Below are 26184 nucleotides of genomic sequence, written 5' to 3'. Positions count from 1 at the left end.
CACTATGAAGCCGGTTCCCAGCTCGTTGGTGGTGCCACAGCTTTGGTAGAAGGTAGCCGCTCGATGCCCGCTTTTCCACACTTTCTGTCCTGTCCAGCAGATTTCCTGCAGCGCTACGAGGGATGTAATTCATCGTAAATTATCCTGTCGCAACCTGCGAAGCCTAGCGACTTGCAGTTCCATGTTCCAAGCTTACAATCCTGATGCTTTATTCGTCACGTAGGTCATTGCAGATTGTATCGAGTCGTATTATCTTCTATCTAGACCAACATATGAAAAGGGCGTAACAGCCAAAATTTATTCCTTCTGATTCTTCGTCTACATATAAAGCTATACATGGGGACAAAAAATCAGAAGGAATAAATTTTGGTTGTTACGCCCTTTTCTAATGTTGGTCTAGATATGTCGTTCGTAATGGTTGTTTTTAAAGGCGGCTTACTGAGCCTGCGGAAACCTCGTGTTTCATCGGAGGGCCATCGTGTCAGGTCTGTTTAGCGTCCCACGCCCACCTAACACCAGGACTTGGGCTTGTGCACTTTGAGCGGCACACGGTCGTTTTGGCGGAGCTTACTTGCGGATACGTGCAGCTTTTTATAGAGGTTTAACAGGTCCCACTGTCAAACCCCACCACATCCTAGGCAGGCGCCACAACTCGCAGATGGCCTGGGGAGGGATCGTCAAGCCCTTGGACATAGTCCCTGCTGCCCCCAAGTTGCATTTTTATGAGTTCTAAAAGTCACTAGAAAACGACTTTTTCGAGAAATCTAAAACAAAAAAAAGCAGATAAAAAATACTGTTTTTTAGGTACACCCTAATCCAATTAGGTTAAATTGCTCTAAATCAGCCAACTTAAGAGCTACAGAGAAAGCTTTTTTAACAACATTTATTGTAATTAATAATATTTGTTTATTGTTGTGCACTACAACTTTATAGAACATTACATGTCAGTATTCCGAGAAATAAAAAAACAATCTATTTTTTTCATAGTATGGGCTATTGTTTCTATTTTTTATAGCATTATTATGATGGCCTTACTATTTCTAACAATTGTGCAGAATAACATTTTTTTCTAAACACTATAGTTATGGCGTAAAATGCATCTTTCCGCGTAAAACTGTATCCTGGACCATAGTGACTGGCTGACGTGAAAAACTGGATAAAAAGTGTCGTCGGCCATCTGTGGGGTAGTCAACAGTGTCGAAAACTTCGTTTGCTGTTGTCCCAAATACGGCCACTCCAGAGATTTATACGGCATCCCGGCCAGTATTTGGGACGCACTCGCAGACGACGAATCTGTGACTGCAGTCCTCATCTATCAGGATTATTTTTTTAAACTTATCTCTCTCCTCGGGCCCAACATTCCGCTTCGGGGATAAGTCCTATTCCATAAGCGAACGGGCCTTCCAAGGATATAAGTCCCACGAGACACCGAAGACGGTCTTACTGTTGTCGAAACACGCATATGTCAAAGGTACAATCAAGTGTTAAAATTAAAAAGAATAGTACAAACTCGTCTTATGACAAGTAAAGACATTCCACTAATAGCTTCAAATAATTTTCTTATCGTAGTATTCATCCAAAGGGTGCCAATTAGGCCAGCTGAGTGCTCAAATATTGTTTTCTCGCATAATAATGAGAAATAGTTTGATGAATATAAGTATAAACTTCTTCAAATATAATTTATATGTAAAGCTACGCAGTATTATGAACATCTTGGAAACTGAATGTTTCCTGATTAAATTGAATTCTTTTCCGACACCTTGCGTAAACGACCAGTGTTTTTTATTAATTAATTAAATTTGTTTGTTTTGAATCCACTAAATAAATTAAATGAAAATTTAATATTTCAAATCAAATATTTCAAATACAAATAAATTCAAAATAAAAGAAAATAAATTAAAATAAATATAAGGATATCTAGATAATAAAGGATATCTCTTATTTTGTCCTAAACTAGAACAATCTACCAACCTACTGTTCATGGTTGTATGAACCGTCGATAGGAGAACATAAAGCAAATCGCATTACAACTGAAGTGCCTGAATTTGAAACGATCGTCGAACGATGGACGAATCGTATCCGGTGCAATACAAATTGAGTTTTCGAACATTGGTCATAAGCGCTCATAAATATAAATAAAACAGTACGTCCACGTTCCTGTTGTAAATGCCCTTTTCCCCGTGTGTGCACGACAAAACCTAATACGTAGCCACCTACGTATGAACGAGCGCTGGAACCACTCTTCCAGCCAAATCGAATTGCTCATCAAATAGACGATTGTCATGGAGAATGTCCGGCCACCGTCGTCCACCCACATGTCCTGATTTTGGCGAACGACTGACTGGAAAGACGAACCGTTTCAAATGCGCACAACGACGAGAATCTCCAATAAGATAATTACTGTACTTTGAAATAGTTCTAAAGTGCGACAAAGAGAGGGTGGCAACACCGTGCGGCAGATGTCCCGTTGATGTTTCCTGCTTTAAAGCGTTCGAATCCATTCGACAGTCCTTCGTTAATGATTGTACTGACCGGTCCACACACCGTTTGTCATTGTTTTGCTGTGTGCATGTGGAAGCTGTATCCTGGCTGGCTCGTGCTGAATCAAACTTCGATCCGCCGGAAAAAGGTCATATAATTTAATATTGGTGTGTCAAATGTGTTGCTGTGCTGTGGGTGGGTAATCCTCAATAGAATGGGGTTCGCCAGTAACGCCTATAGTAATGGATCGAAACTTCCGCTGGCGGATAAGTCGGCAGGAAAAAAAATCTTTCACTGCCCTGGTCAACTCACATTTTAGAATTAAATTTGAAATTGAATAAACAATTTCAATTGACCGAAAATTGCTGCCTCAAGAGTAACCCAATATACCTACATCTCAATTCATAATCCCTCCCCCTAGCAGTGCCAATAATAACACACACTGTTCGGTGCCTTCCGTACCCTGAAGCTTCTGAAAATAAAAACGACAATCCGTCGGACAGATGTTCGCACGTGAGTGCGTGTCAAGCACTTTTCACACCTCTTCGACCTCTCTGAAAACTCAGCTAAATAAACACACAAAACATATCTCTCGGGTCACTGAGCTTCGAAAAGTCTTCCCGGTCTCTAGTTGATGGACGGATTAGTCGTGTGCCCCGGTACGAGTGGGACATTTCTCCTATGGTGGTGGACCATCACGTTTGTTTGGTGACGGTTGGCTGAACACGAGCCAGAGGTCGCCGAAGGTGGGAAAACTAAGCAGCGGTATAAATTATGACGTGTGAAAAAGAACACACTTAAACTGTCGCTCGTTTTTGTCTTCTTTTGACCCTCCCCGATCTGTGTTGTACGTCTTTAGTCAAAAGCAAACGAGCTGCGGAAAGCTGAGACCAACTGGGAGCGTCGAATTTCGTGCCGCTCGGTTAAATCCCAGGCCTCGCCTCGGACGATGAAAGGCGTATCAACTTAATAATTTTGAGTTATACATAAATATAAATATCGTAGCATAAACTATCATAAATATTTATGTACCATAGTGGTGGCGGGTTTGTATGCATAAACACTCAATAATCAGGCCAGGTTTGTCCGGCCAGTCCAAGACTGGGTCTCGGGTGGTCAAAGTACATGAGCTCGACTTGTTGTTATATTTTGGCTTCCCATGTTTCATTCTTTGGGTTTGATGAATAAAATCTCCATGTTGTTTCACCATGTTCGTTCTGTTTCTGGATCTTCCTGTCGAACGACCAACCTGCGCCTCATTGTGGTGAAGCTCTCATTGCTATACTTTTCATATTCATATAGGTCTTGTACCGCGGAGCAGAAACTTCCAAAGCGAAAGAAAAATTAAATAATGGCCGTTTTATATGTGTCTAATATACATATTTATGGTAAAATTTATTTGTTCTTAAGCTCACTGAAATAAAGCATAGCAAAACAAAGCGAAGAGAATGAGGAGGAGAACAAGAACAAAAATGTTTGAAATTTATTTTCCCATCCAACATTTAACAATAAATTAAAATGAAATATTTTATATAAACGTACACACAAAGGAAAGGGGAGAAAAATTTGAAAAAATATGCATTATAAGCAGCGAGCGGATATTCGCGGTTCAGGTTTTTCGGGCCCCACAAAGAGGCTCGGATATTCAAATGAACTTATTTCGGAAGCAAACCGCGCCGCATGCATTATGGGAGCTGCTTTTATCGCTGTTTGATTAATGGATTCACATATTGCCGTATAATGATTTCACGCGTAGCTTCAATAAGCAAAACAAGGCTGCCCAATGGTCTGCTTTGAAGGTGTTGTGATTCTGAAGCTGCATAAATCAATTTCTGCACTATGTTAGGCGAATGTAGGATTACTCTTAGCATTGGTAATTGTTGCTAATACTCTAGAATAATATTTATTATATTAAGAAAATTATTTTGAGCTTTTAGTGGAATGTCTTCACTTGTCATAAGACGAGTTTGTACAATCCCATTTAATTACACCACTTAATTGAACCTTGACAGATACGTATTTCGACCTCAACAGTAAGGTCGTCTTCAGTGTCTCGTACTTGACTCGACTTGGTCGCGTCAACAAATATGAAACGAAAGACGGCTTCACTGTTGAGTAAGGTAGACCACACCTTTTTGAAAAAAATCAAAACAATTTTTTCGAGACGAACACCTCCTAAAAATTTACAATTTTTTTACACCCAGAAACTATTGAAAAATTTTCAGCTGGATCCATCAAGTCTAAGTGGGTGCTTAACAAGCATTAAATTTATATGGGAAATCGAAATGGTACAAATCGTGAGTAAATCCATAAATCCCGCCTGGTACTTCCCCTTTGTACTTGCCATTGGTGTTAGTCGGTGGCGTAAATCTTGGGAGAGTACTTGGGACACACGACACCTTCCATCCATTCCTGTGGCGGGGAAGGGCCGTTTGGCCCAAAACCATTCGACCGAATGCCACTAGGCCGAAAGTTGTTTGGCCGAATAGACCATTAGGCCGGAAGTCATTTGAACGAATAAGTCATTTGGCCGAACAGGTCGTATGGCCGAACAGGTCGTGTGGCCGAACAGGTCATTTATCCGAATAGGTTATTTAGCCGAATAAATCATTTGGCGAATAGGTCCTTAGGCCGAACAGTTATGTGGTCGAACAAGTCATTTGATCGAATGGGTCATTTGGCCGAATAGGTCGTTTGGCCGAATAGGTCGTTTGGCCGAACAAGTCATTTGGCCGAACAAGTAATTCCGCCGAATATTTCATTTGACGTCTCACTTCTCACTTCTCAATCATCATTTCTCACTTCTCACTGCGAAGAGAGACAACTCTCTTTTCGCAGTGAGAAGCGATAAGTGAGAAATGAGTAGTGAGAGTGAGAATCAAGACGTCACGCTTATAACTCCTCATTTCTTACTTCTCACTTTTCACTTTGAAAAGTGAGTAATACAAAATAATAAGTGAGACGTCTCACTACTCAATTCGCACTTACTTTTCACAGTGAGAGGTGAGACATTTTTTTCTCACTCACTGGGAAAAGTTAAAAGTATGAAATTATTAGTGCGACGTATCACTCCCAAGCAACACAAGTCAAACGATTCTGGTTGCAGCAACTTAATTGTGACTGAATCTGGTCATATATAACTTACTGTGACCTATGTGTAACATGTGTGCTACTCGGTAGGTTGAAAAATTAGTAGGTTGAGGTCTTACTTCTCACTAATATTTTCTCACTTCTCACTGTGCAAAGTAAAAAGTGTGACGTGAGTAGTGAGACTCACTTCTCACTTTACACTACTCATTTTTTGCAGTAAGAAGTGAGAAATGAGAATTATTGATGAGAAGTGAGACGTCTGATTTTAACTTCTCATTAATCATTTCTCATTTCTCACTGTGAAAAGTGGGAAGAGCGAAGTAAGAAGGAGACGCTTCCCTTTTCACTCTTAATTCAAACTCCCTATTACTTACTTTTGCAGTGAGAAGGGACAAATGATAATTGAGCAGTGAGAAATGAGACGTCAAATTACCTGTTTGGCCAAATAGCATATTCGGTCGAATGATCTATTCGGCCAAATTACCTGTTTGGCCAAATGGCCTATTCGGCCAAAAAACCTATTCGGCTAAATGGCGTATTCGGCCAAATTACATATTCACCCAAATGACCTATTCTGTAACCGTCGGTTCCATTATAAGCTTTTGACTCCTCCACAATTCCAAAATACTCCAATCACCGGCCTTTATCAGCCAATGATGGTTCCAGCCCACAGGTGGAACGTTAATAGCGCAAATACAGGCTGCGGAAATGCGAAAAGCATAAATTTATTTTATTTAGATTCTGGGTTTTCTATAGATAGGAAATAAATCCCAGAATAGCTCATTGTAAAAAGTAGGTGCATTGTTAGTAAGCGTTAAATACGATTGTTAAAAGTTAGTTGTACGAACATAAACATCGGCAAGCAAGACGAAAACTATAAGAGAAAAGTAAAAGTTAATTGTAATATTGTGAAAATTGTGCAACAAGTGTTACTGACGTCACAGGGGTATAATGTGTGGTTAGGTACGAGGCAAGGGCCTTTTTCTTTTATTTTGGGCTTTTTACCAGCAAACGGCCGGAGAAAGCGACGACGAGCCACCTCTAGCAGCGCACCAAAGCCAATGCCAGCCATAAGACGCCATTGTCGACTGCATCCCACGGTTCGAACGTCTATGAACCCCATCACCCGGCAACACGCTCCTCTGCAGCCATCCGCCATTGTAAAAGCTGTGGGTTCGGAATTCGCAAAATCTCGCCTGATCGCCCCTTGTTATCGCCGACTGCGGTAATCCGCCGTTGAGCCTGGCGCCGATCACCAAACCATTGTAGTTCGGCATACGTTGTAGAATCGTACCTCAAGCATTCGGAACCAGAGGTTCCCTTCTACAAGACTACCACAAACCAAAAACCGTAAGTATAAGCCCCTCCACGTCATCCGAAATAAATAAGACTAGTTAATAAATAGTTCCACAGTGGTAGCTTATTCAAAGAACATAGCCCTGAAGTAAAGCTTTTCCACCACTTTTGTTATTGTTTCGCTTTGTTGCTCAAACGGAGCTATCAGGCTTCGCCTTTCTGGAATTCTCCCCCAACGTAAAACCTTTATTATGCTTGCCGTACTAAACAGCCGACCTATTAGCGAAACATGAGTGGGTGTACCAAAAGTGTCCTGCACTGCACAGTGTACCAAAAAAGGTCCTGCACTGTAGACTCGTCCTCTGTTGGAGATTTGAGAGACAAGTAAGCTCCAAACGACCCCGAGATCCCCAATCCCTAAGCAGGCGAGTTACAATTCACCCAATGGCCTATTCAGCCAAATGACCCATTCGGCCAAATTACCTGTTCGGCCATATGACCTTTTCGGCCAAATAACCTATTCGGCCGTATGACCCGTTCGGCCGAATGACTTTCGCCAGATGGATTTCGGCCTAATGGTTTATTCGTCCTAATGGAATGGGCCAAACGACCCTTCCCCAAAAACCAATTCGAGTTCAAAAAATTGAGTAAGCGGTGACCGAAACCTATTCAAAAAGGTCATATGCTATGAACACATTCCATTTTTGGTACTACAGAGTGCTTGTACCATATTTGAATTGGGCAAATTGATCGTTGGTTACGCGTTACGCGTGTAGATTACTCCAGACATTTCTTGAATGACCAAGAGCATATGCTATGAACGCATCCTATTCTTTGTACCACAAGGAGCAGGCACCATATTAAAAACAGCACTTCAGATCTTTTTTCACGATTATAGAATTGATGCTATTTATCCCAGAAAATTCTTGGATACCGGGACGACCTATCTGAGACCTCATGCATAATAACTATCATTTCGGTGAACTTTGAAATTCTTCAACTAGTTTGTTTTCGGTTTCAGTTCATAAAATAATTCAAATACAATCCCATTTAGACCACATACAAGTGTTTGGTTGTACTACCATTCAAACCTTTTAAGTGGTCTAAATGTCTTAGCATGTCAAACAACTATAAAACAACAGCGGAACATGTACGTGGGTAGTCAATTTTGTATTGTGAAATTATTTCCTCTTTTTCAATGTCTCGGAATAGTAATAAATTTTAGTATACATGACGAGTTTGGATGAAAAAAATGTATTTTTTCAGTGGCGCTGCTGCACATTGGAACAACTCAGAAAAAAGACGGTCAAAACCTCATTGTGGCGTTTAATACAGATTTAGATCCATGATTTATTCATAGAATGTGTTCAAAAAGCTGCCTGACAAAATGTAGACCGTGAAATCCACTATTATGGTTCAATGCATACCCGAGCAAAAAAAATTTTTTTTCAACAATTTTTTTTTTGTTCCGGTTTTTGACAATGTTTTAGAATATTGTGTTTTGATAAATTTTGCTGAAGATTTTTTTTTTTTAATCTTTCGTTTATTTTGGAGGCTCAATTGCCGTGAAGCGTTACGGAGCCGAAATCAAGTTTAACAATTTCTTAAATCTTATACATAATGTTAGTTTTAGGGAACCGAAAGACTCGCGGTTTGGTCGAGGTTAGGGAATACAAAAATATAGTAGGAAAGGAAGGGAATTTAGGGTGCTTAAGTAATTACGATGCTGATGTTCACATAGTTGACATTCTTGGCGATGTTTCACATCTGTAACGGGACAAACATTTTTTTGGGAGACAACAATGAGAGGAAGACATACGAAAGGGGTTAACGACAGACATTGAAATGAACAACAAGAGGAAGACATTCGATATGGGGAACGACAGACAAGGGGGTGGGCAGACTAAAATCACAATCTTACATCAGCAACTTTCATAAATTGGTGGACGAGGGACATGTATTCGAGATCAAGGCCCGCCAACACTTCCCTAATAGGCTTCGGTTGTTTTCCTCGGACCCGGAGATGTTCAGTTAATGCAGATCTGGGGCCGCGATTCTCCTCGCACGCCCACACGACATGATCAATGTCCTGATAATCCTCGCCGCAAACACAGAGATTGCTTTCCGAGAGCCCCACTCTGAAAAGATGTGCATTTAAAGTGTAGTGATTGGACATTAGACGACACATGGTTCGAATGAAGTCTCGTCCTATATTCAATTTTTTGAACCATGGACGCTTCGACACCTGTGGGCGAATTGAATACAGCCATCTACCCAGCTCCCCATTTGTCCATTTCTGCTGCCAGCTGATCAAGGTTTCCTGATGAACTAATGAGAAAAATTCATCGAAGGTGATTTGCCGATCGTAAATATCACCTTCCACAGCGCCCACCTTAGCCAAAGAGTCCGCTTTCTCATTTCCCGGGATCGAGCAATGAGAAGGGACCCAAGCCATGGTGATTGTGAATGACCTTTTTGATAAAGCACTCAAAGCTTTCCGTATCCCGGTTAGAAGATACGCTGAGTGCTTTACAGGTTTCATTGACCGAACAGCCTCCAAGGTACTTAGACTGTCGGTGAAGATAAAGAAGTGGTCAGGAGGTAGGGATGCAATATGCTCAAGTGAATAGTGTACCGCAGCTAGCTCAGCGGTATACACGGAACAAGGCTTTTTCAGCTTAAAATAGGCGCTATGAAAAACGTTAAAAGCACCGAAACCAGTGGAGTCATCCAACTTTGACCCGTCTGTGAAAAAGCTTCTCTCCTCACTGGCGTGTCCGTATTTGCTTGCAAATAATGGAGGTATGACCTCCTCACGAAGGAAGTCTGATATTCCATGAACCTCCTGCTTCATGGACAGATCAAAAGTAACAGAGGAACTGTAAGAGTCTAAGAAGTTAGCACGATTGGTGTCAACCGAAGATGGGCTTACCTCCAGCGTCATATACCAGTGGTAAATACTCATGAATCGAGATTGAGGGTTTTGTTCGAGCAACTTCTCGAAGTTGTCAATGACCAATGGATTGAGAACCTCACAGCGGATGAGGAACCGGAGCGATAATTCCGCGAAACGATCTGTCAGAGGCAGTACTCCCGCAAGTACTTCCAGGCCCATCGTATGAGTCGAATTCATACAACCCAACGCGATACGGAGACAACGGTACTGAATCCAAATTTTGCTGAAGATACTGTATGTTTTTCTCCTTATTTTAAGTGTTGAATCGTTGTTTTTTGATATTGCAGTCTTGAATTAATATAAAAATCGATTTTCAATATTTCGAAACTAAATATACAACGTTTTGACCTGTTTGGTATCACAAAACATTAAATAGCACTGACATACGCTAATCTGAATATAATATGGCCTTTTTTATTGACATTTCTATCAAATGGAACACGTTTATCGGAAAAATAGGTCAATTTCATGAAAAAATGTCACCCTTATTGGCACATTTTGGCAGCTAGATTTACGTTATTCAGAAAGCTAATTTTATATAGAAGAAGCCAGTGGCTAAAGCTCAGTTGGGTCTGATGAGGCTCATTGATTTTTGTTCCAATTCTTAAAGTGCTATTTTAGAAAAAAAAAAGGTTTTGTTTCACATGTATCCAGTTTGTACTAAAAATAGTACTAAAAAATGCTCAAGCTCCCGCTCACAAAGAGCATTCTCCTGCCCTGAAGATCTGGAAGATAGAAATATGCGCTCAAACATTTTTTTTTAATCTTGTGTTTATTTGGAAGGCTCAATGCGCTCAAACATGATAAGTAAGTAAAATATAAGCATACTGATTTTCTTGTTTCAATTTAATTTGCCTTTAATTGATTTTTAAGCAGTTATTTCCGCATTATCGATTAACGGTAAGGTGCAAGTATCTTAACCAATAAGGTATTATACGGGCACAGTACCGATTTTTGGGCATATCTACATATTCGAACTTTTTTTTTTTTAATATTTTAGAAGTTTCGGCGGTGTTTTAGCTCTCATAAAGATACACTTATTATTTAGCCAAATTTACTTCTAAAATCAATCGTTTTTGTTTGAAAACAATGTTTTTCAAAAGTTAGCTAAATTAGGCACTGAATTATAAGCAAAGGGTACGCTCACCCTACTTATAGAAATAATAAATAGATCCACAATAAGGCCGATGAAATGAGTATATGATGAGAAAGAGAAATATTTATCGAAAACTACACTATAAAAATTGGAACAAAAATCAGTGAGCCTCATCAGACCCAACTTAGCCTTAGCCATTGGCTTCTTTTATACAAAATCAGCTTTTAGGATAACGGAAATCTAGCTGCCAAAATGTGCCTATAAGGCTGATATTTAATCAAGAAAATAGCCAATTTTTTTTTTTTATAATACCGTTCTATTTGACTGAAATTCCAATCAGAAAGACCATATTATCTGAAAACGATCGTATATTAGTGCCATTTTTTATTTTGTGATATAAAACGTGTTGATTAGACTGGCCCAGGAAACAAAAAGTTGTGTAATTCCACGGGGCACCCCCCAGGATTGTGTCTTTGGGTGAGAAAATCAATCTCTGAAAATTTCAGCTCAGTCGCTTGTTGCATAAGCTGGCGCATTTGATTTGAAGTTTGTATGGGGATTTCAGCCAAAATGTATAGGAAAATACACCTCCGTCACTCATTTGATCTGGAAATTGGTTCTGATTGCTCGATTGACCTTAGAATTGCAAAAACGGCAGTTGGTATGCTACAAAACAATTTCACAGAACATTGTATGATGATTAAATGAACTTTTATATAGGTTTCGGCTGATGCGATTCGATCAAAAAATCCAAAAATACGCAAATCAGCTCCTAATAAATCAGCCGTAAACTATATAAAAGTTTATTTAATCATCATGCAATGTTCTGTGAAATTGTAGTTTTTTTTACATACATTTTGGCTGAAATCCCCATACAAACTTCAAATCAAATGCGCCAGCTTATGCAACAAGCGACTGAACTGAAATTTTCAGAGATTGATTTTCTCACCCAAAGACACAATCCTGGGGTGCCCTGTGAATTCGACAACATTTTTTCTCCCCATGCTAATCTGGGCCAGTCTAGTGTTGATATGTTGTATACTTATTTAAAAAATACTGAAAATCGATTTTTATATGAGTTTTGGACTGCAGTATCGAAAAACAACGATTCAACCTTTAAAATTAGGAAGAAAACATACAGTATCTTTAGTAAAGTTTCTCAAAACACAATATTCTAAAACATTGTCAAAAACCCGAACAAAAAAAAATTGTAGGAAAAATTTTTTTTTGCTCGGGTGTCGCATTAAAACATAATAGTGGATTTCACGCTCTAGATCTTGTCGGGCAGCTTTTTGAACACATTCTATGAAAAAATCATGGATCTAAATCTGTATTAAACGCCACAATGAGGTTTTGACCGTCTTTTTCCTGAGTTGTTTCAATGTGTGCTGCGTGCCTTCGGTAGTGGAAGATGTTGGATTTTCCTCGGAAATCGTGCAGATTAATCCCAAAGTTTGTTTGAAGTGTTTTTAAAGTAAATAACATCGGAATGTGATTTTAATGAGTTCAGATCATAGTGTACACTTTTTTCTACTTCGTCAGGTGATAAGTTCGTTGATTAAGATGATCATTCGCGAGTATTTCGTAAATTAGAATTTGATATAACGGGAATTAGTGCCATGGACCAATGACCCTTATAAGTTTGATTTTTTTTTTGTTTATCTATGGATCCCTGCTCATGTTACAATTTGATACATTAAATTGCATCTTGAAAAACTCCCCATAACACTGAATCAATAATTTTATAGAAATCATGTAACTTACCGTGCAAAAATAAATCGTGTAAAAACAGAATTCAGTTTACTTCCAATCAGCGCCACAACAGAATACCCATTTACTCAACTGTAAGAAATCAAACATCAAAGGTGGATGTGCTAGGCCCAAGTAGCTAGGACATGTATTCAAAGTGCCGCTGTAAATACTGTACGAAGTATAATGTCAGTTACTTCTTCTAATTATCTCTATACTCAGTCACCCCGACACCCTGTTCTTCAGTATAACCAAACATCCAATCATTATAGTTTTGAAGGTTTCTTCTTCTTTTTCAAAGGTTGTAGTTATTCATTCTGGGGCATTACTGTTTTTAACAAAGCTTTTAATTCTTCCGAATTGGTAACCATATTATTTAAATCCAACAGTAGTTCATTATTGAAATCTTATCCTGCTGTATTTCTCCTGATATCCAACCTAATGAAAGTTCAAATTAATTCTTAATCGAAGCCCCGACAAAGTTCATGCAACTGTCACTCACCCGGGCGTATTGTCATTCATTAGCATTATTACACATATCAACGTCATCTTACTACTGACTTGCGACTACTTCCTTGCTACTGTTGCTGGAGCTGCCCGCCCAAGTTCTACCGACTGGATGGATATGTGCACTAAAACCGTCTCAGGAGTGTAATGCAATATCATTGCCCCTCCTCGCCGTCATCGGCGGAGTTGGCGCGGACGTCACCAGCGCGCTTGATCGCATTATGAATAAGTAATGATGGAAATGAAAACGAAAATCGAATTTGTAAGTTTTCCCAGTAAAACTGCCTCCACCGACTGCTTGCATGCGGGACATGCCTAGATGGAAGGCTTGGATCAACTTGGCTTACGTGTAGAAGGAGAACCATCGAATTCATTATTGTCCTATGTTGGACTTCACTTTTGTATAATAGTATATCTGTTTCTTTTCCCCCTCTTTGGCGGAGCTCCCCGTGAATATCCGGAGCTCTTATTAGTGGGTTTATTTGTTTGCTCATTTTTATGGACTTTACTAATCATGAAATTGACCTATCATCGGTATCTCGTTTCAGCTAGAAACGACAGCGACGACAGCCGGAGGACATGTCGACAGCGAATGGATGGACGGATTTTCGTTTAATTTGCTCGTCACATGCACTCACATATCGGAACGGATATGGATGGACTAATCATATCGTCCTTTCTTACTTTGTCTTACATTCTGATTTATGCTCTTTGTTCGACTCGTATGTACGAACCTGCGGTTGGGGAATGGTCGTTGAAAAGTTCGACGAATAGGGACGTCGATATCGACAGCGATGATGGCTTGATGTAATGAAGCAGCTTTATAGGTAACTACGGTGGTATCGTGAGTTAGTCGATATTTAATAGATCTTTACCATTTTAAGACATAATATATGAAATGAGCCACTCAGAAATACATTCACATGACATTCAAATAATTTCAAAAGAATTACTGTATTTGCCTTTGAAATGTGGAACGAATAAAACTCTATTTATGCAACTGACGTGACTACCAGATAGAAACAGAAACTATTTTAAAAGATTAAGCACATTAGGGCACATTCTTTCACAAGTTACGTTACGCAAAATTTGATGATTTTGGACCCCCATCATCCCATCGTAACATTTTTTGTGTGCAAGGTTTAATTTTTTTGTATGGATCGTAACGCTCGGCTTGACCCCCTCCTTCCCCCTTCAGCGTTACGTAATTTGTGAAAGGCCTTTTAGATGACCGAAGAAGTTTGAAATAAGAACACAATCATTGCTCCACAATCTAAGGTCCAAATCAACATGGTTATAACTGAGGTCGAGAATAGTCATTTTTGGAAATAGATATCATTATTGACGCGAAGTTCTATTTGTTTGCGTTTTCTCACTCAAATATGCAAGATAAAACCTCTGTGATAAAAAAGACAAATCGGCCAACCCAACATACATTGTTGGAACCGCACTTCTCGTGAGATGTCTGTATTTGGTCGATGAATCATGTAGTCCAATTCTGATGTACGACAACGGCGATTTTTTTCCAATGGAAATGTCGTGTATAAATCAAATGATAATTATTTTCCATCAGTATATGTCTGTGCTAGATAGAAACATATACCACACGATACGCCTGGTTTCCACGAAAGTTCAATAAAATTGTTATGGCTTTTCCCAGATAAGCATTAATCCAATTATGAGGAAAATTTCGTTTTGTAACTGTAGGAAGTTGTAATTTAATTGTAAACCAACACAGAGAACCAGTCAAAAGAAAAGAATGTTGGACACCAATGATGATTACGGTAATAAACCCAGTAACAGTGACAATGAGTTGGAATTTCAAACATTTTGCTGCCAGCTGAGCACGTTCTTCTGTCAGATACATTACTGTATACCATAATTAATTTCATAAATAACGAATCGATATCATCGTAAGAGGATTATTTCCGTTGCTCACTTTCCTCATTATTTCTCCCACTACGACCTGTGGAGTGAATGGGTTTCACGAGGCAGAGCGGATTTTGTTCTATCCTCCTGCGCTCGGTTGTTGATCTAATTATTGATCTGTTTTTCCCGCGGCATCCGTAGGTATGAGGCGGAATTTTTTCACCTTTCGATAAGCATTTGCTTCGCCTGAACACCCCTTTTGCTTCGCTTGCCGTTGTACGAGGGTGCTGCCAGGAATCAATGATAAACATAAACGATATCCTCGACTCGGGACGACCTCGAGAATTACCGTGCTCGTCCCTCTCGGGGACTGTTTGTTAAAGATTTCCGACTTGATATCGCCATGGAACACCTTGAGCTTCAACAATAATTTCGGATATCTATTTTTTGCTGGGAAAAATTATGCGCTGTTTTTAAATTAATTAGCATGGTAAAATGAGCAATGGAGCCCAAGGGTTAATTTGAGCGCCCTCGTAGAATAGACACTCACTTGCCGCTTGCCGGTGGAACATTTTAGGCAGCATTTCGCATTGGTTAACATTTTTCCCATCTCGCGAATGTGAAAATAAAAATTCAACAGTCATACCTTGCTGGCGGCGCTTTATGTTTATTATTTTTTCGTTTCATAAAATAACGTAATTTAATATGTGCGCGCCTTGTATCTACCAGTAGTGCGCGATTGGTCGCGTTTTTTGCTTCGTTAAATCGTTTTACAAGGCCCTGGAGGCAAGGCACGGAATGTGCAGATTCATCATCAGCGTAATTTGCGATTGTAAAATTCGGATGATATTTGAGATGCCTATTTTCGCTTAATTAGAAGACAATTATGCCGGTAGCTATGGTATGTTAAAAGCAGACGTAATTTTTCCTGTCATTTATTCTAACACGTTGTATCGGCTTAAGCACTAGAAGTGTCATGTTGAAGGAGATGTTTTGATAATGCGTGACAAAACATACAAAATATTTGAGCCCAGCGACATAGGATAGACGTATTCAACTCAAATACAACGGTGTTGAACTCAATCTAGAATTTAAAAAAAAAAACACGATGATAAAGCTTAAAAACTCAAATATAATCATTCAACTTTTCATCTACACTGACTGCACATATATGGGTCACTTTGTAACAATAGTTGGTCACTCCATTTTGCATGTAGGTCAAGTGGTAATGGCTCATATTAGTGCGTGACCCATGATTGTGGAGTCAGTGTATCTGTTTGAAAACCAATTTATGTAAGTTCACTAGTACGAAAAATTAACGGTTTTGACCACACGTCGTAATTAAGCCACACCAAAAGAATGAATAAGTTTTAAGGAAATCGATAAGCTTCATTAGAGCGGAGTCCTTTTCAAAACTAATATGCATAAGTAGGACCACAGACAAACAGATATAACATTCTGAGTTTTTTATCGTTATTTTATTTAATGACGCATTCGAATATTCTTTGTATGGCCAAAGGAACACCAGCCATGCTTCAAATATTTAACGTTTTCTTACTAACGCCATCTGCTTTGCGCTTATTACTATTATTTTACGATGAAGTGTTCAGAGAGCCATGTCCGTGCTTTAACTTTCTACCTGCTCGAACAATTCTAAATATCTCCCTATTTAAAATGTTTTATTATTTAGTTATTTGTTGTATGTGCGTTCAAACATTTTGGAATAACAATTGCAATTCTAAACCGGCACCACATGCCGGGATGCAGAGTCTAGTAAAACACTAGTTTTGATTATGTTTTCCCATTTGTCTAAATAGAATCAAACGAGTATGTATACTATTGTCAACGATTCCATAAACCCAGATTCATAACTTCGCACTGCGACCAGCGCATGTAAACATTAAATAAACCGACATTATGATTTCATTCGGCTCGATCGAGGCTTCCCATAAGCAAACACCACCTTTACCTTTTAAGCTCAAACAATAAAGTCACAAAGCATGGAACCGTAAACCGTGAAATCGCTCCGATCGGACCTTATTGCAAATATCATCGATTTGTTTTGTTATAATATTTGCATTGGCTTTTCTGGCTACCGTCTGCCACTTTGCTCTCGAGAAATTGTCGTGAATTTTTCGCATGTCCACCGATGGCGTATGTTGTTTACTCGCTTGACGAAAACCATGGCTCCTCGCAGACGGCTGCCACTGATCCTGGGCTGCTGTTGTACTTCGATTATGAGATTTTTCGTTTTTTTTTTCTGTCTCCACTCCGTTTTCCATTCCATGTTGTTTGGTTATAGATATATGGATGCTTCTGTGTGGAGTGTGGCTGTCCTCTCGCGAACTCCCCCTGCTGTTCTTTAATTCGATATTTGACTCTGATGGCTTTCGTTAGGTCATGTTCCGTCCCGAGAGTATTATTACGATTCCTTGGTCACTTCAACGTTGGCTTGTTCCACCAATGCGCAGTGTCCAAAGAAGAGCTAAAACCTAGAAATATTTGTAATTATTATAAGTAGGAAAATTATTAAGCTCTGCACCTGTTATACGACGAGTTTAATACTACTCCATTTAATTTCACTACGTTGTAATCTTTACAGGTACGTATTGCGAGCTTATCTGTAAGGCAGTTTTCAGTGTCTCGTACTTGACTCAACAGTCGAGCCAAGTACAAGACATTGGAGACGGCATTACAGTTGAGTTCGAAATACGTACCTCTTTTAGTATCCACTGTCATTGAGTAAGGTCATAGCAAAGCTTTTGGAGAAAAACTTGTTTCGTCTGAGGTCAGTTAGTGTACGGTTGATCGGCCGCGTCCTCGAGCAAGATGATTAAAGACTATCGAAAGGTGCTCGAAAAACGGAGCCCTCATGTATTTGAGTTCAAGGTTCAAGATCTTTTCGAAGCCTGGGACCTTCATATTTTTCTATATTTTTTTATCCTCCGAGAAGTCGTTGGAAGTCAGATAGATGTTGTTCGCAAGCTTGGCAATGGTTGCTTCATGTGAACTGACTGTGTTCTGTCCAAAATTGTGTGAGCTAACAAAGTGGTAGAAGTTTTTAAGAGCCACTGCGATCTAATGAGATCAAAGGTTGAATTGGGAGGCCTTAATTTAAGATTTTTCAGAACGGCTTAGCACAATTTCAGAGAACGCGATTCTTATTGGAAAAATAATTATGACTTATGCAAAGCAGGAATGTGCAGTTCAGACCATTGGTATCAATTTGCGTAGCTTTGGGCGCAGTTCCGGCGGATCGCCTCTGATAAAAACCGGCGGACACTTTTCCTCCTTAGCCGTGCGGTAAGACGCGTGGCTACAAAGCAAGACCATGCTGAGGGTGGCTGGGTTCGATTCCCGGTGCCGGTCTAGGCAATTTTCGGATTGGAAATTGTCTCGACTTCCCTGGGCATAAAAGTATCATCGTGTTAGCCTCATGATATACGAATGCAAAAATGGTAACCTGGCTTAGAAACCTCGCAGTTAATAACTGTGGAAGTGCTTAATGAACACTAAGCTGCGAGGCGGCTATGTCCCAGTGTGGGGATGCTAATGCCAATAAGAAGAAGAAGAAGGACACTTTTCCTTCCGGACACTCCTTGCACTGGTTGCACTTGTGACAGCAGAGAAGGCAGCTCCTTACGCGTTTCCACTAGTGAATTGCCAGCGTCATCGTCACGCAACGTCGTGTAGACGTTGCTAGCTGATTGGAGAGGTTGCCCTTGCCTCCTGTGTAAGTGCGCTTCGGTTCCTTACTTGTGGCCAGGTTGGTCACTTAAGCACCTGTCATAAGACGAGTTTAAACAATCCCATTGAATTCCACCACTTAGTGGAGGTTAAGTGGTGGAATTCAATGGGATTGTTTAAACTCGTCTTATGACAGGTGAAAACATTCCACTAAAAAGCTCAAAATAATTTTCTTATGGTCACTTAAGCTTGAATGAGGCAGACGAAACGTCAACGCGAGAACGAGAAAACTCTTGAACTCTCGAATTTATCTATCCTCTTGAAAATATCTATAACGCGATCAAACTGGAATTAAGGACTTTCACTGAGTATCAGTTTTTGTTGTTGGGGACCAAGCCATTACATTGAACTTAGTGTAACTGCGTACTTTGCTGTCTTCATTGCTATTGAGAAGGAATGAAGCAGCCTTTGTTTTTTCTCAGATATTTCTCAAAATTGATAGGTATGAGGTTTTCAGATAAAGTTACCGCTATTTATACCCTTCGAGAAATGGGTTCCATCGATTGGCATACTGATTTTGAGCATGCTTCGGTGCTGAAGTTCGAATATGTTTGCTTCTCACTATGAATTCATGTTTGTCCAAAAATCTAATTTAATTGCGTTGAGAGTATCTCAATTTTAAGCTTTGTGTGCAAAAAACAGGATCCTGCGCTGACTGACCCCGCCCCCTGTAACAATAAGTAACGCCTAACATGTCTCCACCCTTTTAAATACGTAACGTAAAAGCCGAAAGAGGTAGAAGGTCGAAGGAACAAAAGGGCGAAAAGAAAAAAGGTAAAGGATGAATGAAGAAAGCAGAAAAAACTAGAGAGTAGGAGGTTGAGGGTTCGAGTCCCTCCAAGACACGTGGATTCTTTTTCGCAAATTTCATATCAATTTGTCCATTTCGAAACATATGCTGTGCATATGCACAGCCAAGATATTTAACAAAAAAAAATGGTTTTCGTACGGCCGAGTTGCCGAATAATATGCAATTAATTGTTAGAGAAGGAATAAAAAAGAAGAAAAAAGGGAAGAATGAAGAAGAAAGAAGGAAGAAGGAAGAGGGCTAAGAGATGGTCATTGGCTTTGAAACTAGCCTAAGTTTGATTGAGTTAGGAGTAGACCTGTGAAATTTTACCGGCGGTGGCGTGATGGCGGCGTCACGCCGTTGATTATCGGTGACGGCGTCGCGGCGGCGTGGGCCAGCTAGGCTAGGACCAATTTCAAACGACAAAAAATCTCCGAAGCTTCTTCAGACCGCATTCCTCAGGATTTTTTTTCACGAGTTTGATGCGAAGTTCATCAAGAAATTCCTCCAGATAATTCTTCGGAAGTATCTACAGGACTTCCTATAGAAGTTCGTCCAGGATTTCGTCCGGGAGTTCTTCCAGGATATTGTTCGGAAGTACCTCCAGTATTTCGTCTGGAAGTTCCTCCAGGATTTCGTCCGGAAGTTCCTTCAAGATGTCATCCGGAAGCTCCTTCAAGATGTCGTCCGGAAGTTCCTTCAGGATGTCGTCCGGAAGTTCCTCCAGGATGTCATCCGGAATTTCCTATAAGATTTCGTCGGGGAGTTGCTTCACGATTTCACCCGAAAGTTTCTCAGGATTTCATCCGGATGTTCATCAAGGAATTCTTCCGAAAGTTCCTCCAGGATGTCGTATGGAAATTCCTTCAGGATTTCCAGAAGTTCCTCCAGGATTTCGTGTGGAAGTTCCCCCAGGATTTCGCCAGGAAGTTCCTCCAGGATTTCGTTGGAAAGTTCTTCCAGGATTTCGTTGGGCAGTTCCTTCAGGATTTCATCCGGAAGTTTCCCCAGAATTTCGTCGGGAAGTTCCTCCAGGACTTCATCAGGGAGTTCCTCCAAGATTTCGTCTGATGGTTCCTCCAGGATGTCGTTCGGAAGTTCTTCCAGGGTTTTGTCCGGAAATTCCTCCAAGATTTCGTCCGGAAGTTCCTCCAAGATTTTGTCTGGTAGTTCTCCAGAATTTCGTCCAGCAGTTCCTTAAGGATTTCGTCCGGAGCTTCCTCCAGCATTTCGTCCGAAAGTTCCTTCCTAGGCATGAAAGTATTATCGTATAAGCCTCATGATATACAAAAGCAAAAGTGGTAACTTGGCTTAGAAGCCTTGCTGTTAATAACTGTGGAAGTGCTGGATGAACACAAGGATATAATGCCAATAAGCAGAAGAAGATATTTGAAGTCCTCCCGACAATCCCCACAGAAACATTATCAGAAATTCCTTTCGAAAGTTCCCTTTTTTCTTGGTACTTCCACCCATATCTCGCCCCTGGAAATTCTTCCAGAAATACTTCTGCCATATCTTCCTCCAGGAACTGCTCCGGTATATTCCTGCAGATGGAATCCACGATGGAAGTTTTGTGGGATCATTTGAAAGAGTTCTTTAAAGATTTCATGAATCAAGTCCATCCTGAAAGCTTTATCGAAGAAGTTCCGGATCTTTTTGATTTTCCAAACTAAATTAATTGAAATTTTTAATGACAGTTCAAAAATAAAAAAAATCACCCGTCATAAAAATCGTTGGTGCTTTCCAATAAGACCGATATGGCATCTGTCAAAAGAATTCGATATCCGTCAAAAGTAATCTTGTTGTGTAAGCAGCGTTATTCGAAATTTATCCAACTGTCACTTTTAATCACTAATTGTTAGAATCTAACAATTTTGCATAAGCCCAGTTCTCATACAGGTTTTGGTAGTTTTTTATACATAATTGTTAGAATATCTAGCATCCCTCCGTTGGGTGTAGGCTGATACGTGGAAACCTTGGTGACACGCTGTCAAGTATTCGGATTGGGGATTTGATGTGGCATGAAGAAGAAGAAACAAAAAGAGTGCACTGGAGTCGCTTTTTACACGGTTTGTATTTCGCTATTTCTAGCTTTAAGATTTATTAAAACATTGAATTGTATCACCGAAAAAAAAATCCACAAAAAATCAAAGAAAAATCAGGTGCCATTTAAAAAGATCTGGAACTTGAGGTGATCCTTGAAATTGATAAACAGACAAACAGACGTAACAGCTTGAACAATTTTTTGAAAAATCCGTCGCCCAACTCCTCTACCACTATCTTGCGTGCATGTTACACGAAACTTTGTTTCGTATGACATTGTCATCAGAAGGCGCTGGAGTGAAAAGTCAAACTCGAAGGATCTAGTTGTGAATCGCGCAACCGATCAAATTCAAATTGATCGTAAAAGTCATGGTCGATGGTATTTTTTCTAGTGTTACCGTTACGTCTGTTTGTCTGTGTTGATAATATGCATCCACGTAAAAAGCTACCCCAGTGTAATATTTAAAAATAGACAGGAAAGCAAAAGCATACACAATTTTTGAAACTCTTCTACCAAATCTCCATGCAATTCAACTTAAAACGGTTAGCAGTACGGGGTTGGAGTTTTTTGTACACTGAAGTCGGTTGGCCCCTAGATCGGAGAATGGAAATCTGACTCAAACTTACTGCGAAAGAACTCAATAAAGAGCACATTCAAAGTTAATTGCCTATATGCCGGGTATTAAGCCACCCGGTGTGGAAATTAATTACTATGTCTGAAACTTGATTATGCATATGTACAACATGTGATAGATTTAGTTCGGAAAAGGTATTGGAGGGTAACCGCCCCTTCGGTGGGGTTTGATCCCACGACCCCAATTCGCATGACAGGTGCTTTCCCTACTAAGCTACGAAGGACCTCCGACGTCCACCGCACCCCGACGTCCACTAAACCCCACCGAACCCGATCAGGAATACATAACAAAATTATAACTCAATTCTATCAATTGTTGTTATTTAAAACAACGTGTGTTATAATTAGATAATTCGATAAAAATGTGTCTTCGGCCAGTTTTATTTCATATCAAAATTATAACAACATTAGTTATGTATATTTACACAAAATAATTGCCTACATTTTTTGATATTGGAAAAAAGCGGAGGTAATCACCTCCAGTATAACTTGAATCAATGTTCGATGTTAATAGCTAGTACAAAGTTAATTGCCTACATTATGGATGGAAATCCGGCGTTGTAGCGTACCACATTTTTATACGTGATGTAGGCAATTACCATGAAAGTTACCATTGTACCATGAAGTACCTCATAATCATATCAACGCTTGTTATAATGTTGAAATGAAGGTAACAACCGCTGATATAATTATGTTACGGCTAGAGGAAATTTTGATATATTTTTTGTTATTTTAACAACTAACCAGCTAATTTTATAACACATTTTGTAACATTATTTTTCTGAAATAAATAACTCCCCTTGTTATAATTTTGTTAAGCATTCTTGATCGGGAAGGGGCGGTTACCCTCCAATACCTTTTCCGAACTAAATCTATCACATGTTGTCCATATGCAGAATCAAGTTTCAGACATAGTCAATAAAGAGATTTGCAGAAGTATTATCGACGGAAGAATTGTGATAGCCATAGAAGATACTACCAGAATACCAGCTGACTTTTTGCGAACATTCACAAACGACCAAATCGATGAAGGCGAAGGGTTCTCTTTATACTTCCGTTGCATTTGTTCAATGTACTCATGGAATCGAGCTTCATCCGTGCTATTATACTCAGCCTACGCAAGTTGAACAACATACTTATTCTCAGTTGATCTAGCACGGAGATAATGTTTACGGACCTTGCATAAACGGTTCCATAATTTGCTATAGGGGTGATCGGGGCAATATAAGTCACCTATGGAAATCGTTCCGAAAAGTGCTGAAAAGCTCAAAAAATCAGCATTCAAATGTAGTTGACTTATACTAGGGAGTGTTACCTTTCATATTATGTCGATGAATGGTCAAAAATGCGTTTGGAAATTGTTGGAATGCACGTTTGGAAATGTATTGATTTCAATGTGTGTTCCCGACTATACGGGGCAATATGAGCCACCATTTGGGGCAGTATGGGCCACCTATCTAAAACGTATCACTACAAACATGTGTGCATAATATTCAATTATAATAGATCTTTTGTTTGTGATGCATTTTCGACCTGTATTTTAATCAGTTTTGTGCCAAAATCTTATTTATATACTTGAAATCTTATAATAATTTTGCCTATTTTGCGAAAATTTACATTTTCAAGTGTATTTTCATGTTCAAATTGAATTTTAATTCGGTTTTCACGTTGAGGCATATGTTAAGCATTCTCCTAATGATCATATAACTTTTACATGTTAAAACTTTAATATATTGCCCTTTACCATATTGCCCCACATGGTCATATTGCCCCTACTGCCCCTATTTCGAGTTCCACAATGGCGGATGGAATCTTCTAGACACGCATCGGGTTTTCAGCGGAACACTGTCACAAATTACTTGCTAAACATTACCATAAAAAAACAGCCACAGCGTAATCCACCTTGACGAGATTTGACAAACACGTCCAGTTCAATGCAGCTATTCTAGCGTGGATTGCATCAAAGTCACATCGTACAAAGTTGAATTCATTTCGTGCAGCTGCATACGACTGTGAAAGTTCCAAGTCTCCAGAGGAATATTCAAGTATCATATCAGTACAAATGGCTTGAGCGAGGGTTGTCTTTCTAAATGGCAGCTGGTGGTTCAAACTGTTCAATCCGATAAGAATCACTGACGAACAATAGATCAAGAAGTCTACTATTCGCATTAACCAAATCTCGCTTAACTTTTCAAAAGGACCTAAGTAACATTTTTTTCATGAATTAATTTGAATACTGCAATCAGTAGCTTTCATGTTGTTCTGTTGATTGTGCTATTTAAATTAATTCATGAAAAAAATGTTACTTAGGTCCTTTGAAAAGTTAAGCGGGAAATCAATATCATTGATTGTCTGTAGTCCTGTGGCCAGTAAAGACTCGTACTTGCTAGTGCTTGTACCGACTAGGCGTTGAGAGGCACAACCCATGCGTTTCATAATTGAATTCCCAGGTCAAATTTGGAAGGATGTAGTTGCCCATGACTATCGTGGTATCACAAGGGGTAACTAACTCGAGAAGCCGCCTTAGGGATTTGTATCTGGCTTACATTATAAACAGTTAATGTGTAACAATAACTTCCATATCCTCCAAACACTAATTATCAAAATATGAGAGTTTAAAATTTATTATCTATTTTAGATTGTTTTCAATTTTTAGTCCAAGTATTGCATGAAAATCGAACACTGTGCAATGGTCGGAAAAAGTTTTTTTTTCATTTCGGAAATAAATTATTACAACACAACCCTTCACTTATCGAAAAGTTATGTTTGCTTTTGAAAATGGAGCCCTTTCTCGCACCCGTTCGCCCTACCTCAACATTTGCACCAGACGAAATATTTTCTTATTATTCAAGTTCCTTTCCCATCTTATTTTCTCATCTTGCTCCATTCTTTCGACTTTGCTTTTCATACACATTACTGCTTTATTATTGTGCCTTATCACACATATATTTGTATTATTATTTTTATTTATTTCCAAGTCCACTTGTACGTCTATATAAATTCTTATTTGTTACAATTACTTATTATTTTTCCATTGTACACGACTTTTCCCTAGCGCTTCCCTCTGCTGTATCCGTTGCTGACCACGTCCAGCAGCCGTGAGATTAAAACCAAGCGAGGGAGGAAACATCCAAAGACAAAAGATGGAGTCGATTTCCCCATGCCATTCCGGCTGGCAACACACACGGCACTGTCGCTGACACGGGGAGGAGGGCAACAGTACAATGCCCGCGAGGCTGTGAAAGTTCGCTCAATTATCTGTTCCATGACCATGGGGGGATCTATCCCAATCGGAGAGGGCGGTTTGGAGGCCCCGAAGGCACAATGTAAAGTTGCTCTGGACTGGATAGTAATAATAAAAGGTACTTGCGAACGTACGGAACATCTTTATAAGATAACGAATGTGACATCCGCCAGTGCCTGCCGGTTGCTTATGCGGCCTTTTCAGATCACTACAACAAAGGCAAATGTACTTTGGATGGCTGGGCTTTGCATTGGATCGACGGCACAGGAACGTACATATAAGGTCATCTCTCTAATCGATTAGCCGTCATTAGCATTAATATGGTTTTATACGGTGGCACATTAGTCAACCGAAGGCGACGTTTGGACGCGGCGACCACGTCAGATGCATGTCATCTCGAGGAGAATAATATCATAATTTATTACAAGTTTACAAAAACTGAAAAAATAAATTGCACTGCTTGTGAAAACTTCAAAGAAAGATTGCTCGTGAAAAACGACCCAAATTAATTAAACATCGAAATCTATACCACCAGTCAGTGGTAGAGTACCTACAAGGCATCGAAACACACGGTGGCAATGTACGATCCCTTCAAATAGCCTGCGACTGCGCAGCGAGGATATAAAGAAGAAACGAATAATTAGTTATTCGAATACTAATTTAATAAATTTTGTGCATTTTT

General features: G+C 39.6%; 1 protein-coding gene across 1 annotated transcript in view; it reads left to right on the top strand.

Moving 5' to 3' along the window:
- LOC134218345 (uncharacterized) overlaps positions 1-25892 on the top strand; it is a 132008-nt gene extending 106116 nt beyond the window's left edge. The window contains exon 2 of the mRNA XM_062697285.1: positions 25314-25892. Within this exon, the coding sequence (XP_062553269.1) occupies positions 25419-25805 (387 nt within the window). The 5' untranslated portion in view covers positions 25314-25418 and the 3' untranslated portion in view covers positions 25806-25892. The remainder of the gene's footprint in view (positions 1-25313) is intronic.
- The last annotated feature ends 292 nt before the right edge of the window (positions 25893-26184 follow it).

This window comes from Armigeres subalbatus, chromosome 2 (assembly GCF_024139115.2).
Source record: "Armigeres subalbatus isolate Guangzhou_Male chromosome 2, GZ_Asu_2, whole genome shotgun sequence".
Classification (NCBI taxonomy): domain Eukaryota; kingdom Metazoa; phylum Arthropoda; class Insecta; order Diptera; family Culicidae; genus Armigeres; species Armigeres subalbatus.
This window is presented reverse-complemented; position numbering and strand designations above follow the sequence as displayed.